General features: G+C 40.2%; 1 protein-coding gene across 1 annotated transcript in view; it reads left to right on the top strand.

The window, feature by feature from the left end:
• Nucleotides 1-612: 612 nt before the first annotated feature.
• The window catches only part of TRPM6 (transient receptor potential cation channel subfamily M member 6), a 166,984-nt gene continuing 149,716 nt past the window's right edge, over nt 613-17,880 (top strand). Inside the window, exon 1 of the mRNA XM_086415540.1 lies at nt 613-751. Within this exon, the coding sequence (XP_086271666.1) occupies nt 743-751 (9 nt within the window). The 5' untranslated portion in view covers nt 613-742. The remainder of the gene's footprint in view (nt 752-17,880) is intronic.

Here is a 17,880-nt window from a genome sequence, read left to right as displayed (position 1 = left end):
ACTTCCACTGTATAATCATAAGAGATATGATTAAGGCCATACCTGAATGGTCTAGTGGTTTTCCCTACTTTCTTCAATTTAAGTCTGAATTTGGCAATAAGGAATTCATGATCTGAGCCACAGTGAGCTCCCGGTCTTGTTTTTGCTGACTGTATAGAGCTTCTCCATCTTTGGCTGCAAAGAATATAATCAATCTGATTTCACTGTTGACCATCTGATGATGTCCACGTGTAGAGTCTTCTTTTGTGTTGTTGGAAGAGGGTGTTTGCTAATCATAGTTTTAATAAAATAACCACTAACAATGTTGGTAGAGGTTCTAAATACATCTTTATTTAAATAAGTAACTAAATGCTGGCTCAGGAGGACAGTGTATTCACAGCACACATGTCTAGGATTGATAAGGTTCCCTCGGCCAATTTCCTACAGCTGGAGAGCTCAAGCAGATGACGACAACAAGAGTGTTAATCATTTTCCCGACAAGGCAATCTTAGTCACAAGTTCCTGCTAAAAGTGAAATCAGCCCCTTGGGTTTAAAAGCAGCTGAAAACTTTTTCCTCAGTTCACATTGGAATTTCTCCCTTTCAGGTTAAGCACATGGAAATTTGTTTGGCAATTCTTTTTACATCACAGTTTCCATTACTTGCTCCCACAAATCGGGGTTTATCTGATTGTGTGGTAGATGGAAACCTCAGGATAAAATTCAATGGCTGAAGGTTGAGTGAAATTTACCCTGGCCGTGGTTATGAAGAGGGTAAGTGACTGGACCTCTTTGTTGCTCTTGAGTTTATTTTTTCGTATGCTAGATTTTATATACTATAAAATGCAGAAGGCATAATCTTGCATTTATAATCAACCATTTAGATGTGTTTGGTGGTTGTTTTTAAGTGATCACAAGCCAAAACCAAGAATTTAAAACACACAATTAGGCATGCATGCCAAACAAAATTGTTTCATTTTCCTCCTAAAAAAAATTATTTCTATTAACTATGCAGTTTATTTGGTTAATTGAACTGTAATTAATATGTCTTTCTACATTGATGGAATGTTGAACTGTTTAGTAAGTAGACTGGAGACAGTTTTAAGTGATCAAAAAGATAAATAATTTTGATTATTGGAACTAGCCAGAGAAGGACCTGAATGGAACATCCCGGGGGAGACTTTAAATGTCAGATACTCTAGCGGAAACTTATTTTATGGCTGTGTGTTTTTATTTAGCAAGACGATTTTATTTTCTTGTTGCTTGAAATCAATTTGAAGTTAGTCATAACAGTTTTATAAATGAAACCTAAACAGATATTTCAATTATTGTTTTTCTGGAAAAATAAAGAATGATATTTGGGTATAATAGAAGTACTTTCATTAGAATACTGACTTTTCTTGCAGATTTCAATTTTGACCTTTAATTAAAAAAAAAAAAATCCAGAATTTCTCTTTTGAGGCCCAGAACAGTCCTGGGCACATAGAAGACTTTGTGGGATTAGCTATTGATTATTTGTCTAGTTTTAAGTCTGCACTTACATTAATGGATATCAGAATATATCTTCTCACCACTTGTATAAAACTTTATTCAGTACTCAATAAGTCAATGATGAATTTAGAAGGAAGTAGAAAAGGGTCTTTATCTGAAAGGAATTTAATTTGCCTCTTTCCCACTATAAACCAAACCTTTCCATTTTGGAGAACTTTAATACTTTTCTGAGTGTTGGAAAAATTATGGAAAATGCCACCTATTTTTTACAGCAACATTGCATCATTCTTGTCTTATGATCCTTTCTGTCCTCAATATCTAGCACAGGGCTTCACACACAGTAGGATGGCACTGTTACTGAGTATTCTTTCCACAAATTTTATGCAGTTCTTGTTTGTGGTTGATTTTGTAGATCTTTTTTCTTCTCTTGTATTTCTTGACTATATAAGGTTTAAAAAATTAAAAATTAAAATTAGAAAAAGAGAGAAGGAAAAAAAAAAAAAAAGGAAAAATCCACAGAGCTGCAAAAGCCCAACGTAGAGGCAAAGGTTTATAACAACAGTAAAAAAAATGTGACTGAGAAAAAAAAGCTCAAAAGCTTAATTGGATTTCTTAGTGCCAATAAAATTGACAACTACAATGGTGGAGGGTGGGGGAAGAAAGGAAAAGGAAAAAAAAAATCCAAAAGAATCTACAGAACAAGTCAAAAAGTAAGAATAATACATGTTTTTCTTGAGTCACTGCTGTCAGAGTCTTTCCCTCGCTAGGAGTCACAGTCCACCTCACCTCCTTAGGTTGTCCTCCAACACTGTGCTGATCTCTGGACCTGCTGTGGGGGCAGCTCGGATTCTAATCTGGTCCTACTCCTGTGTGTTCTTGCCTCCAATGTCCACAGGTATCACAACTAGTGCATTTTCTTTTGTGGGAGCTCTCAATGGCCTTTTATATATTCCATAGACAAACAGTCTGCCTAGTTAATCATGTGGACTTAATCTGCAGCTTGTACAGCTGGTGGGAAGGTTTTGGGTCTTCCCACTCTGCCCCTGGGTTTCAATTGTGGTTTTATTTCCACCTCTACATGTGGGTCATCCAGTGGGGTTTACTCCCGAGGCTGCCCTGGAGGACTTGGGTTTGCTCCTGTGAGGGTCATGTTCAAGGTGGTGCAACTGCTTGGCTCACAGGGGTTCTGGCAGCACCAGGTACTCAGGGGAGTTGGTGGCTAGGGAAGCAGGAAATATAGTGTTCTAGGAGGGTATGGCAACCAGTATTGGCCAATGTGCTCCAGTATTCTTGCCTGGAGAATCCCACTCCATGACAGAAGCCTGGCAGGGCACAGTCTACAGGGTTGCAGAGTCGGACACAATGGAAGCAACCCTGGGTGCATAGACTCAAGACTTTTTTTGCCTGTGGCAGCTCTGCCACAGTAAGAGTTGAGCATGAAGGTGGTACAATTGCTTGGCTTGTGGGGACTCTGGAGGCGCCAAGTGTGCAAGGACATGAACTGCTTCCGCTGCAGGAGTTATGGCCCTATCAGAGTCTTTTTTTCAAGCCTCTTGCAGTTGGGGATCAGAAGGCCTCTTTGGCCTTTCTCTGTAGCTCTGCCCATTCAGGCACTTAGAGAGTTTCCTTGCCTGGGGTCCTTCACTGTTGTTCGGCATGTCAGGCACATAGAAGGGCCCCCCCTCCCCCGGCTGGCATCCTATTCTATAGATCAGTGCATCAGGCACCTAAAGGGGCACCTTGGGTGGGGGTCCTACTCTGTAGTTCAGTGCGTCAGGCATTTGATGGGTCAGCCTCTCTATTGTTCAGCTGACTGATGCTGGCATATGGGGAGAGAGAGCCTATGGTGATGGCTCCATCCCCTACACATGACTCAGCAGTATCACCTTGCTTCCATGGCTGCCTGGCTTGCCTTCACTTGCGTTTTCTACCACGATCTCCTCCCTCAAATCCCCTCAACCTGTCTCTCTTCAGTCAACAGAAGCTCTTGCCCTGGGACTTCTCCACAATCCCTAAACTCCAGCTCCTAGCCACTGTGCCCTCCAGGGGGCCAACCTTCATGTCCAGGGTATGTATGGCTGTGGCAAGGACTGTCTGATTCTCATTCCATTTAGGCTGCCACAGATCAGTTGTTTCACTTTCAGCCTTAAATGTTTCTCCTCTGACTCAGACAATTGCCCTGATGTGGGGATTGGACCCCTGCTTCAGTTCTCCCACCAGCCGAGGGCAGGTCCAGTCCTATGAACACTCCTGTTTTTCCCCCTAGTTCCTTCATCTTACCAAGTTTTGCATGGGTCTATATATTCTTTTCCTCTGGTCAGGTACTTCTGTTTGCTCTCAGCTGGTGTTCTGCGTGCACTTCTATGGCTGAAGGTGTATTCCTGATGTATCCATGGAGAGAGATGTACTCCAAGTCCACCTACTCCTCCATCACCTTGTTCTCCTGCAGTTCTTAATCATGGCATACTGCTATCATCCCTCCTCCCTCCTCCTAGGCTGAACATTGTATTCCATAGACACTTAATACATTTGTTGAACGAATGATTGGTGATTGGCTCTGGCATGTAGTTTCTGTGAATATGGGTGATAAATTGGGTTCTGAGGGAGATGAGTGAAGGCTGTATCAGTTTGGGATTCTTCTGGTTGTCAGTGACAGAATACCTGACTAAAGTTGGCAGAAGCAGAAGCAAAAGGGAGTTTATTGGTTCATATAGCAGTTTAATGATGCACCTGATTTGAGAAACAGCTAGATACTAAGGCACAAAGTGATCTCTCTGTCTGTCTTATCTCTTTCTCTTATTTTGTTCTTAGATGGGCTTTCTCTTTGAGGTTATAGAATAGCTGCCAGACTCTCCAAGAGCCATTTTGTCTCAGATTCCAATCAATGGGAAAAAAGTAAGTGTCTTTCAGCAATCCTGGAAAACATGAAAGTTCCTCAGAGTAGACCAAGAGTGATGGTAGCCAGGAGGGTTACTGTACTGGTTTCATGAGCTTCTAGGGTCCAGGGGAAAAGCCTCAAGCAGGACAACTGAACTGAAGATGGGGAAAGGAGAATCCCCAAGTGAAAATCCAGATTGTTGCCACAAGAAAGGGGAATAGACACTTGATAATTACACAACAAATGTAAAATGCAAGGTAAGAGGATTACTTCATTCTCTTTTTTTCCATTGTCCTTAACATAAACGTATCCAAAAATGAGTAAATAATTGCTGGGAGAACTCAATCAACTCTTAACTCTACAAGGACGTGCATTAACTATTAAAGAGAAAGCAGCTGGAAAGACAGAAGAAGAGGGCTTCTGAGTTGTTTGAACCCAGAGTCCCATCTAGAGCAGTGACCCTGAAATTTGCTCTATATTGAAATTATTTGGGGGTAGTTCTGATGCTCAGGCCATTCCTTATAAAACATATCAGAATATCTAGTGCTGGGACTCAAGCATCAGAACTTTTAGGCTCTTAGGTGTATCGTGTTATATGCAAGTTGGAGACCCAGTGGTCAAGGGAGATATCATGGAAGATTTAGGATAGTTTTAAAGGTACCTGAAACTGTACCTTGGATATAATAGATCCTCCATAAATACCTGATAATGATTTAAAATAGGAAAAGAACATGACCGGGGGATATTTGTAACTGTTTCCTGTGTGTCTGCGTCACGTTCAGTTCTCAGTATACATTCCTTACTTGATCTTCTTAGTCAAAATTAAAAAAAGCAAAACTCCATTTACAGTGAGGAAATAAAGGTTCAGTAATGCAAAGTAACTTGGCAAAAGGTCAACCAATTAGTAAAACAGGTCTTCGGGGCTCCAGATTATATACTCTTTCACAATACCACAATCTGTGACAAGTTGCAGATGTCAGGCATGAGTTTAAAGGGGAACTCAGCTGTTGGGTGTAGCAAGTAAATTTACCTGACTAAAGAATAGAGTATGGACCAGGCATGAAGGCAGTACTGAAAAATTGGCAGAAGGGGCCTCATCTACAGCACAGGTTGGGAAGCAAGGACCTTTGTGCCAAGTCCAGTCCACCACCTGTTTTTATAAATAATATTTTCTTGGAACACGGCCACATTTGTTTTCGTATTATCTATGGCTGCTTTTGTACTACCATGGCAGACCTGAGTAGTTGTGACAGATACCATATGGCTTATAAAGTCTAGCCAGCACTTTACAGAAAAAGTTTGACCTAGAGTTTGACCTAGAGCTTATGTTTTCAAGTGAGAAGCAGTTCTGAGAATGGATGAAATTGCCATTATAAGTCCAGGACTGATGATAATGCTTATGGCCATATAAGTAGGATTCTCCAAACCTCTGTTCATTCATTCATTCAGTTAACATTTACTGAGCATCTACAAGGTGCCTGACACTCTCAGCTCAGTTGAAATGCAGTGCAATAAATTCTACAGTGAAAAATAGGATTCTAAAATAAGACAGATTTTCTCTCTGCTTCTAGGCTACATGAGGGCAGGTTTTGCTTCTGTTTTTACTCATCATCATGGTCTCAGCCTAGTAGACAGTAGAGGGATCACTAAACTTTTGATGATTAAAGTAATGATCGATTAATGTGGTAGAGGTAAACATAGGATGCCAGAGAAACATAGATAACCCAAACTCTGATAGAATGAGGTCAAGTTATGAAGCTGAAGAGGTGGAAGAAGTGAAAGGATAAAAGGCTGCAAGTTGGGGAGGGAAAGGAGCAGGGAGGAGGGAGGGGTTATAGTAAAAGTTCACTGAACCCGTTTTGGACGAGGTCTATCACTGTGGGACTGGACAGAAGGAGAACTATGATCCTGAGCAGCATTTGGTGAAAGATTTGATGTGATAATGTAACTCAGAAAAATCTATTCAGTTCCCAAATCAGAACCCTACAGAAGCTTCCTGCTGCCTACAGGATAAAATCAAGATTACTTGGTGAGACCTTGAAGTCATCTACAGTTTGTTCTCTGTTGTTTTAATAGTGAAAGTGAAAGTCAAATTCACTCAGTCATGTCTGACTCTTTGCGACTCCATGGATTATACAGTCCATGGAATTCTCCAGGCCAGAATACCGGACTGGGTTGCCCCGTTCCCTTCTCCAGGGGATCTTCCTAACCCAGTATCAAACCCATGTCTCCCGCATTGCAGGTGGGTTCTTTACCAGCTGAGTCACCAGAGAAACCCAAAAATACTGGAGTGGTGGCCTATCCCTTCTCAAGCAGATCTTCTCGGCCCAGGAGTTGAACTGGGGTCTCCTGCATTGTAGGCGGATTATTTACCAGCTGAGGTGCCAGGGAAGCCCATGGTTTAACCGTATTGCCCTTAATTCCTTACCTCAGTTCCCACCATCTAGTTTTATGCTTTCTGATTATGCTTTATTCAGTCTTGACTTTGTGCCTTGTAAAAAGACATGTCCCCACATGGGATCCCTTTTCTTTCTCTCTCTCTCCTACTCATTATATAAGATGTAAAATGTACCTAGACTCTTCTTCTTTTTTTTTTTTTTTTCTTTTTGGCATCACCACATGGCATGCAGGATCTTATTTCTCCCACCAGGGACAGAACTCATGCCTCCTGCAGTGGAAGTGTGGAATCTTACCCACTGGAGTGCCAGAGAAGTCCCACAGGTAGACTCTTGACATATTTTCCCACCTACTTCAATCCTCACTGATATGTCTTCTCCAGATCCCACCACATGTTAACATCCAGTTCTCATCTTCAGACACAAAATCAGTACTGCGTAGGAATGCTTTGAGCTGTTTTGTGGGTTAATGCTTTACATGCAACATGAGAATGAAGGTTCCTGGAAAAAGCGGTCATAAAATATTTCCCACATGTCCTCTTAGTGCCCAACAATACTTTATGCACACTTGATATTTAAGTGAACACTTAAATACTTATTGAGTAAATAAATGAATGAGTCAGATGAATAAAAAGTTATGAGGTTAGATATGCTGCTAGAAAAGGAAGTCAGAAAATGGATAATAACTAGAGGAGATGCTATAGCACAAGGAAAATAAATAGTACTTTGTGGTTTGAAGTATTCTCGAAAAGTACAGGTTTTTGAGGGAAAGTACTTAAATTTATTTTAAAACATTATAGTAGAAATTCAGATGTGGAAAAATAAGTTTATATACTTCTCATTTTAAGGCACTTTATCATAATCTATAAGATCATGCTCTTTAAAAAAAATCTGTTTATTTCTGTCCCTCTTTATCTTTATTCCTATTGTCATTACTCTATGGCAGCCATTCTAATTCAGTTAATGTGTGTTCTCTTTTTATATCAGTTTTTGTAAACTGTGTATTTTTTGTTTTTTTAGTACATGTTTAAAACATATATTCTGTAATACCTTATGGATCTCAATTTGTGTTCTTTTTTAACTAAGTGGTAAAGTTTTAAAGATCTGTACATAATTGCTACCATATAGATCTGTTGTTTCTACATGGGACATCATTATGAACTCACCACATTTTACCTATTTATGCCTCCAGTGACAGAAACCATATCACAATCTCATATTGTTTCTTCATACATCTAGTGTGAGAGTTTATTTTGGTTATATCTCCAGGAATGGCATTTCTGGATCACAGGGTTTGCATTATTTAATTTGACTATGAAGTACTAAATTTCACTGCAGAATGGTGACATTAGTTTATGTACATGGTCCCTCTCCTCAGCCCCCTCCCTTCCCAAATAAAGCCTCTTTCACTTAACAACAACAACAAAAAAGATATCTGCCAGTGGGAACCTTTCCAGACTCTGTCTCAGGGTTTCTATAAACTAGTACTTGGGTGCAACAATAGAATGATCTCTGTTCGTTTTCAAGGCAAACCATTCAATATCACAGTAATCCAAGTCTATGCCCCGACCATGCTTCTATGCCAAAGAAGCTGAAGTTGAACGGTTCTATGAGAACCTACAAGACCTTCTAGAACTAACACCAAAAAAAGATGTCCTTTTCATCATAGGGGCCTGGAAAGCAAAAGTAGGAAATCAAGAGTTACCTGGAGTAACAGGCAAGTTTGGCCTTGGAGTACAAAATGAAGCAGGGCAAAGGATAACAGTTTTGCCAAGAGAATGCCCTCTTCCAACAACACAAGTGATGACTCTACACATGGACATCACCAGATGGTCAACACCAAAATCAGATTGATTATATTCTTTGCAGCCAAAGATGGAGAAGTTCTATACAGTCAGCAAAAACAAGACCAGGATCTGACTGTGGCTCAGATCATGAACTCCTTATTGCAAAATTCAGACTTTGATTGAAGAAAATAGGGAAAAACCACTAGACCATTCAGGTATGACCTAAATCAAATACCTTATGTTTATAAAGTGGAAGTGACAAATAGATTCAAGGGATTAGATCTGATAGACAGAGTGCCTGAAAAACTATGGACAGAGGTTCAAACATTGTGCAGAAGGTGTTGATCAAAACCATGCCCAAGAAATAGAAATGCAAAAAGGCAAAATGGTTGTCTGAGGATGCCTTAAAAATAACTGAGAAAAGAAGAGAAGGTAAAGGCAAAGGAGAAAAGGAAAGATATGCCCATCTGAATGCAGAGTTCCAAAGAATAGTAAGGAGAGATAAGAAAGCCTTCCTAAGTGACCAATGCAAAGAAATAGAGGAAAACAACAGAATGGGAAAGACTAGAGATATCTTCACAAAAATTAAAGATACCAAGGGAACATTTCATGCAAAGATGGGCACAATAAAGGACAGAAATGGTGTGGACCTAATAGAAGCAGAAGATAGAAGAGGTGATAAGAATACATAAAAACTATACAAATCCTCAAAGATGATGCTGTTAAAGCACTGCACTCAATATGCCAACAAATTTGGAAGTGGCCACAGGACTAGAAAAGGTCAGTTTTCATTCCAATCCCAAAGATAGGCAATGCCAAAGAATGTTCAAGTTCAGTTCAGTTCAGTAACTCAGTCGTGTCCAACTCTTTGCAACCCCATGGACTGCAGCACGCCATGCTTCCCTGTCCACCACCAACTCCCAGAGCTCATGTCCATCGAGTTGGTGATGCCATTCAACCATTTCATCCTCTGTCATCCCCTTCTCCTCCTGCCTTCAATCTTTCCCAGCTGGGAAAGAATGTTTAAACTACCACATAATTGCATTCATTTTACACGCTAGCAAAGTAATACTCAAAATTCTCCAAGATAGACTTCAACAGTATGTGAACTGAGAACTTCAAGATGTTCAAGCTAGATTTAGAAAAGGCAGAGTGATGAGAGATCAAATTGCCAACATCTGTTGGATTCTAGAAAAAGCAAGAGAATTCCAGAAAAACATCTACTTCTGCTTTATTGATTATGTGAAAACTTTGACTGTGTGGACCACATCAGTGGAAAATTCTTCAAGAGACAGGAATACCAGACCACCTTACCTGCCTCCTGAGAAATCTGTATGCAGGTCAAGAAGCAACAGTTAGAACCAGACATGGAACAACTGACTGGTTCCAAATTGGGAAAGGAGTACGTCAAATCTGTATATTGTCACCCTGCTTATTTAACTCATATTCAGAGTACATCATGAGAAATGGTGGGCTGTATGAAGCACAAGCTGGAATCCAGATTGCCAGGAGAAATATCAATAACCTCAGATTATGCAGATGACATCACACTTATGGGCAGAAAGCGAAGAGGAACTAAAGAACCTCTTGATAAAAGTAAAAGAGGAGAGTGGAAAAACTGGCTTAAAACTCAACATTCAAAAAACTAAGATCATGGCATCTGGTCCCATTCAGTTCAGTTCAGTTCAGTTCAGTAGCTCAGTCATGTCCAACTCTTTGCGACCCCATGAATCGCAGCATGCCAGGCCTCCCTGTCCATCACCAACTCCCGGAGTTCACTCAGACTCACGTCCATCGAGTCAGTGATGCCATCTAGCCATCTCATCCTCTGTTGTCCCCTTCTCCTCCTGTCCCCAATCCCTCCCAGCATCAGGGTCTTTTCCAATGAGTCAACTCTTTGTATGAGGTGGCCAAAGTACTGGAGTTTCAGCTTCAGCATCATTCCCTTAAAGAAATCCCAGGGCTGATCTCCTTCAGAATGGACTGGTTGGATCTCCTTGCAGTCCAAGGGACTCTCAAGAGTCTTCTCCAACACCACAGTTCAAAAACATCAATTCTTCAGCGCTCAGTTTTCTTCACAGTCCAACTCTCACATCCATACGTGACCACTGGAAAAACCATAGCCTTGACTAGATAGACCTTTGTTGGCAAAGTAATGTCTCTGCTTTTGAATATGCTATCTAGGTTGGTCATAACTTTTCTTCCAAGGAGTAAGCGTCTTTTAATTTCATGGCTGCAGTCACCATCTTCAGTGATTTTGGAGCCCAAAAAAATAAAGTCTGACACTGTTTCCACTGTTTCCCCATCTATTTCCCATGAAGTGATGGGACCAGATGCCATGATCTTCGTTTTCTGAATGTTGAAATTTAAGCCAACTTTTTCACTCTCCACTTTCACTTTCGTGGCAAATAATGACAGACTTTATTTTGGGGGGCTCCAAAATCACTGCAGATAGTGACTGCAGCCATGAAATTAAAAGACGCTTACTCCTTGGAAGAAAAGCTATGATAAAGCTAAACAGAATATTAAAAAGCAGAGACCTTACTTTGCCAACAAATGTCCATCTAGTCAAAGCTATGGTTTTTCCAGTAGTCACGTATGGATGTGACAGTTGGACCATAAAGAAGGCTGAGCACTGAAGAATTGATGTATTTGAACTGTGGTGTTGGACAAGACTCTTGAGAGTCTCTTGGATTGCACAGAGATCCAACCAGTCAATCCTAAAGGAAATCAATCCTAAATATTCATTGGAAGGCCTGAAGCTGAAGCTGAAGCTCCAGTACTTTGGTCACCTGTTGTGAAGAGCCGATTCTTTAGAAAAGACCCTGATGCAGGAAAAGATTAAAGTCAGGAGGAGAAGGGGAGGACAGAGGATGAGATGGTTGGATGGCATCACTGACTCAATGGACATGAGTTTGAGTAAACTTTGGGAGATGGTGAAGGGCAGGGAAGCCTGGCGTGCCACAGTCCATGGGGTCACAAAGAGTTGGACATGACTGAGCGACTGAACAGCAAATGAGAACTTATTATTATCTAGTTCTCTAATTTTTGCTAGACTAACACAGTTAAGACTGATATCTCATTGTTGTTTTAATAGGTGTTCCATTGTTTATTAATGAGTTTCAATATCTTCAGTTTGTTTCACTTTCTCTATAAATTGCCTGATTTCAAGATATTGTCTGTTTTTTATTAAGGGAATTCTTGTCTTTTTCTTGTTAATTTTTTAAATGTCTTTTTGGATCCTTTATTTTTTATTATTAAAAAAATTTTCTTTTTAATTGATTTTTGGCTATGCTGGATCTTCATTGCTGTGTATGGGCTTCCTCTAGTTGCAGAGAGTCAGGGCTACTCTTCATTATTGTACACAGGCTTCTATTGTGGTGGCTTCTCCTGTTGAGGAGCAGGGATCTAGGTGCATGGTCTTCAGTAGTTGCAGCAAGTGGGCTCACTAGTTGTGGGGGCATGAGATTTGTTGCTTTGCAGTATGTGTGATCTTCCCAGATCAGGGATCAAACCTGTGTCCCCTGCATTGGCAGGCAGGTTCTTAAGCACTAGACTACCAGGGAAGTCCTGCTTGCCAATTTATAACTATAGTAAATGTTTACTAAAACATTTTTAAACCAAGAAAATTAGCTTAAGTTGTAACATTGAATTACTTTGTACCAAATACCTCTTACTTTTTTTTTATTATTAAACATTATTTCTGAGTTTGAGAAGATTGCAGTGGCTATGTGGTTTTTTGACCCTCTCAAATCCCCACATATAAAATGTATAGCAAAACAAACAAACAAACAAAAAAAACCCATGGAGAAAATTTGCAACAGAACTAAATAGACTTCAGTTTCTACTTTGGCATGTAAGGAGATGAGAAGTTTCACTTCCAATGCCACACCAAGAAAAAAACTGAACAAACTGAAAATCAACAACTCTTTTTTGAAGAAATGTCAACAGAAACTTCTAAAACTGAAATGCAGAGAGAAAAAGGGAATGCAATGAAAAAGAAAGATATAAAAAAGAGATATTTGATCCTACGGGACAATTAGAAAATGCATAACATACATGTTTCCCAGGTGGCTCAGTGGTGAAGACCCCACTTGCCAGTGAAGGAGATGTGGGTTTGATCCCTCGGTGAGGAAGATACCCTGGAGGATGAACTGGCAACCCACTTCTGTATTCTTGCCTGGAAAATTCTGTGGACAGAGGAGGCTGTGGGCTACAGTCTACGGGGTCCAAAGAATCATGTATGACTGAGTACACACACCCACTCACATCTGTGTAATGGCAGTATTAGAAGAAGAAAGGGATAAGCACAGATATTTCCCAAAATTAGTAATAAGTACCAAACCACAGATCCAGAAGCTCATAGAAAAGAAGAAGAATAAATATCAAACTAAGTGACAAGTTAACTCTAGGAAATCCTGAGTAAAATCAGGTAGAAATCAGCAACAACCAGATTGTGGATATTATTATCATCTATGTGCAAGATAGCAGAAAGAAGCAGTGTGGTGGCAGATGAACTGAAAACAAGAGAAACTCAAAGATGCAGTCAGATCATCACTAAGAAGTGTGGTGGGCACTTTGAGAACATCAACTGACCTTGGGAGGGGTTCTGCCTACTCCACCAGTGAGTGAGGGCAAGCAGCCTTGTGATAAAGCATAAAGGACTATTAAGTCCACCCCCATCATCTCTTGAAATGAACCCTCTATGGTTTCTTCTCAGAAGTGCTCAAATGGGAAAACTTGCTGGGAGTGAAAACAATATTGTTTTCATGAGCTTTCCCTGAGTAATCTACTGAAGAACAACTTACCAACCAAAGTAATATGAGACACCTTATCATATCATTGTACCGGCTGCTGCTGCTGCTAAGTAGCTCCAGTCATGTCCGACTCTGTGTGACCCCATAGATGGCAGCCCACCAGGCTTCTCCATCCCTGGGATTGTGAACTCCTCCATCCCTGGGATTCTCCAGGCAAGAACACTGGAGTGGGTTGTCATTTCCTTCTCCAATGCATGAAAGTGAAAAGTGAAAGTGAAGTCGCTCAGTCGTGTCCGACTCTTTGCGACCCCATGGACCACAGCCTACCAGGCTCCTCCGTCCATGGGATTGTCCAGGCAAGAGTACTGGAGTGGGGTGCCATTGCCTTCTCCGATTGTACTGGCAGTAGGCATCAAATATACTGTATGATTACTTGTGGAACTAATATTATGTGAATATTTAAAAGGAAAAGTGTATGTAATGATGACTGACCAAAGAATATAGACATGGTATAAGTATTTTAAAAGGAGAAAATTATGGTAGCCTATGCAAAAGTTGTTCAAATGGCCTTCAGAAGTCATAATGATTAGTGATAGTATTGGAATTGTTTTCTGAGACTGTTGTATGTATGTTTACGTAGAATGAAACAAATGACTACTTAATGGTTATTTAATTTTGTTGCCTCTGTCCTTGAGAACCAGGATTCTCTGTGTAGTTGAAAAGAATCAGATTTAATATAAAAGAAGTTAAATAAAAATCTTTAATCCTAAGAAGTTAAATAAAAATCTTTAATCCTGTGTATGGATTGGAAATTTAAGTATTAACTCATAAGACATTTTATCTCTCTACTGAAAAGATCTAGAAATAATGATCAACCAAGCACCCATGGCACCCAGACTCTGGTCTTTCTCTAGATCATTCTGAATAAAATAAACCAGGACTTCTTGGAGAAATAGCTAATTAAAAAAAAATTTTTTTTTAGCCCATACTTTTCTTTTTCTTTCCTTTTTTTTTTTTTTTTACTGTGTCACACGACATGTGGGATCTTGGTTTCCTGACCAGGGGTAGAATCTGGGCCCCCTGAAATTAGAAGCTCAGAGTCTTAACCACTGGACCACCAGGAAGTTAGAGCAGGCAATTTTAAGAAAACTCTGAAAACCTATCGAGAGCAAAAGAGCTATTAAAGACTACTAGGATTATCTCAAATAACTCAGGAGACAGTTTGAAGAGGCCTCCACTGGGAAAGATGAGATAAATTGAATTTCAGTAGCAGTAAGAATTGCAATGAATTGTAAATTAGTTATGTAGTAAACTAATTTTACTACAGTGTAGTAAACTACACTGCTGTGTAAAAAAAAGTTGCTCTGGGATTTCCCTTGTGGTCCAGTGGTTAAGACATCCCACTTCTAATGACAGGGGATGTGGGTTCAATCTGTGGTCAGGGAATGAAGATCCTGCATGTCACAACTAAAAGATCCCACATGCTGCAACTAAGGGCTTCCCGGGTGGCTCTGTGGTAAAGAACCTGCCTGTCAAGGCAGGAGTCTCAGGAGACATGAGTTCAATTTCTGGGTCAGGAAGAGCCTCTGGAGGAGGAAATGGCACCCCACTCCAATATTCTTGCCTGGAGAATTCCATGGACAGAGGAGCCCAGCAGGCTACAGTCCATGGGTCACAAAGAGTTGGACACAACTGAGACCCAGTGCAGCAAAATAAATAAATAAATATTAAAAAAAAAAAAAATAAAGTGTGTATTAGTCACTCGGTTGTGTCCGAATCTTTACAACCCCTTGGACTACAGCCTGCCAGGCTCATCTGTCCATGGAATTCTCCAGGTAAGAATACTGGAGTGGGGTGCCATTTCCTTCTCCAGTCGATCCACCTGACCCAGGGATAAAACCTGGGTCATCTGCATTGCAGGTGCATTCTTTACCGTCTGAGTCACCAAAGCATTAACTTAAAAAAAAAAAAAAAAATTCCTCCAGAGCCTTGCTTAAAGCCAGACAAGTTTATCATATTGCAGTTTCACAGAGTCAGGAATTCATGATCAACTTAACTGTAACCTTATCAGGGTCCTTAGGGAGATTGCAGTCAGGCTGTTCAGTGGCAATATGCTTATTGGAATCTGGGCATGGAAGATCCACTTTGAAACACATTCCCACGGCTCTTTTTTTTTTTTTTTTTTTTAATTTTTTAACACAAAAAACATTTTGTTTTGGAGTATAGCCGACTAACAATGTTGTGATAGTTTCAGATGAACAGTGAAGGGACTCAGCCGTACATATACATGTATCCATTCTCCCCCAAACCCCTTTCCCATCCAGGCTGACACATAACATTGAGCAGAGTTCCATGTGCTATACAATAGGTTTTGTTGGTTATACATTTTAAATATAGCAATGTGTACATGAACTTACTTACAAAACAGAAAGAGACTCACAGACTTAGAAAATGAACTCATGGTTGCTGTGGGGAAGGGAATGGTTAAGGACTTTGGGAAGGTCATGTATACATGACTCTTGACAGGAGGCTTACAGGCTGCTTACAACGTGGCTTCCCTCAGAGTGAGTGTGGAGAAAGGGCAGTCTGGTGAGTGATAACTAAAAATGAAAGCTGAAGACTTTTAACCTAATCTCCGAAGTGGCACACCATTACTTCTGCTGTACAAGCATACCTTGTTTTATTGTTTGCTTTATTGTACTTCATAGATAATGCTTTTATTTTACAAATTGAAGGTCTGTGACTACCCTGCATTGAGCAAGTCTCTTGGCTCAATTTTTCCAACAGCATTTGCTCACTGTGTGGCTCTGTGTCAGATTTTGATAATTCCTGCAACATTTCACATTTTATTGTTGTTGTTATATTTGTTATGGTGATCTGTGATCTTTGATGATATGACCTTTGATGTTGCTATTATAATTGTTTTAGGCACCATGAACCATACCCATATAAGACTGTGAACTTAAAAAAATGCATGTGTTCTGACTGTTTCACCTATTGGTTGTTCCCCCTTCTCTATCCCTCTCATTGGGCCTTCCTATTCTGAGATACAACAATATTGAAATTAGGCCCATAATGACCCTACAGTGACATCTAAGTGTTCACTTCAGATCAAAAGCCAGAAATGATTAAGCTTAGTGAAGAAGGTATGTCAAAAAGATATAGGCAGAAAGCTGAGTCTCCTGCACTAAACAGTTAACCAACTTGTGAATGCAAAGGAAATGTTCTTGAAGGAAATGAAAAGTGCTACTCCAGGAAACCCACAAATGGTAAGAAAATGAAACAGCCTTATTGCTGATATGGGTAAATTTGGAGTGATCTGGATAGAAGAGAAAATGAGCCCCAAATTTCCTTAATTCATAGCAAGGTCCTAACTCTCTTTAATTCTATGAAGGCTGAGAGAAGTGAGAAAGCTGCTGAAGAAAAGTTTGAAGCTAGCAGAGATTGGTTAATGAGATTAAAGAAAGAAGCCATTTCCATAACGTAAGTGCAAGATGAAGCAGCAAGTGTTGATGTAGAAGCTGTAGCAAGTTATCCAGAAGGTAAGATAATTATTGAAAACAGCTACAGTGAAAAAGAGATTTTCAGCATGAACAAAGGGCACTTATATTGCAAGAAGATGCCATCTAGGACTTTCAAAAGCTAGAGAGGAGAAATCAATACCTGGCTTCAGAAAGCTTCCAAGGACAGGCTGACTCTCTTATTAGGGGCTTATGTAGCTGATGTCTTTAAGCCGAATATTTTAAGCCCACAGTGGAAACCTATTGCTCAGAAAAGAAAGATTATTTTCAAAGTGTTACTGCCCATTGACAATATGCCTGGTCATCCAAGAGCTGTGATGGAGATGTACAATAAGATTAATGTTGTTTTCATGCCTGCAAATGCAAAGTTCATATATCAGCCTATGGATCAAGGAGTCATTATAATTTCAAGCATTATTGAAGACATATATTTCATGAGACTATAGCTACCATAGATAGTGATTCCTCTGATGCTAAGGAAATTGAAAACCTCTGGAAAGGATTCACTATTCTATTTAATGCATGCTCAGTTGCTTCAGTCGTGTCCAACTCTTTGCAACCCTATGGACTATAGCCCATCAGGCTTCTCTGTCTATGGGATTCTCCAGGCAAGAATACTGGGATGGGTTGCCATGCCCTCCTTCAGGGGATCTTCCCGACCCAGGAATTGAGCCCTTATGTCTCTTGCATTGGCAGGCAGGTTCTTTACCACTAGCCCCACCTGGGAGGCCCATCTATTTCATAAATACCATTAAGAACATTTGTGGAACTTCCCTGGTAGTCCAGTGGTTAGAAGTCTGCCTTGCAATGCAGGGGATGTGTGTTCCATCCCTAGTTGTGGAACTAAGATCCCATTGCCACAGGGAAACAAAGCCCATGTGCTGTTAACTACTGAGCCCACGAGCTCTGGGGCCTACCCACCACACCAAAAGATCCTGCATGATGCAAGTAAGACCCAACATAGCCAAATAAATAAACAAATAAATATATTTTTAAAGAGAACATTTGTGATGAATGGGAAGAGTTTAAAATATCAACATTAACAGGAGTTTGGAAAAAGTTGATTCCAACCC

This window comes from Bos grunniens, chromosome 8, assembly GCF_055505025.1.
Source record: "Bos grunniens cultivar Pamir isolate PY7600 chromosome 8, Bosgru_T2T1.0, whole genome shotgun sequence".
Classification (NCBI taxonomy): domain Eukaryota; kingdom Metazoa; phylum Chordata; class Mammalia; order Artiodactyla; family Bovidae; genus Bos; species Bos grunniens.
The sequence above is the reverse complement of the archived record's forward strand: the minus strand, read 5'-3'. Positions and strand labels throughout refer to the sequence as shown.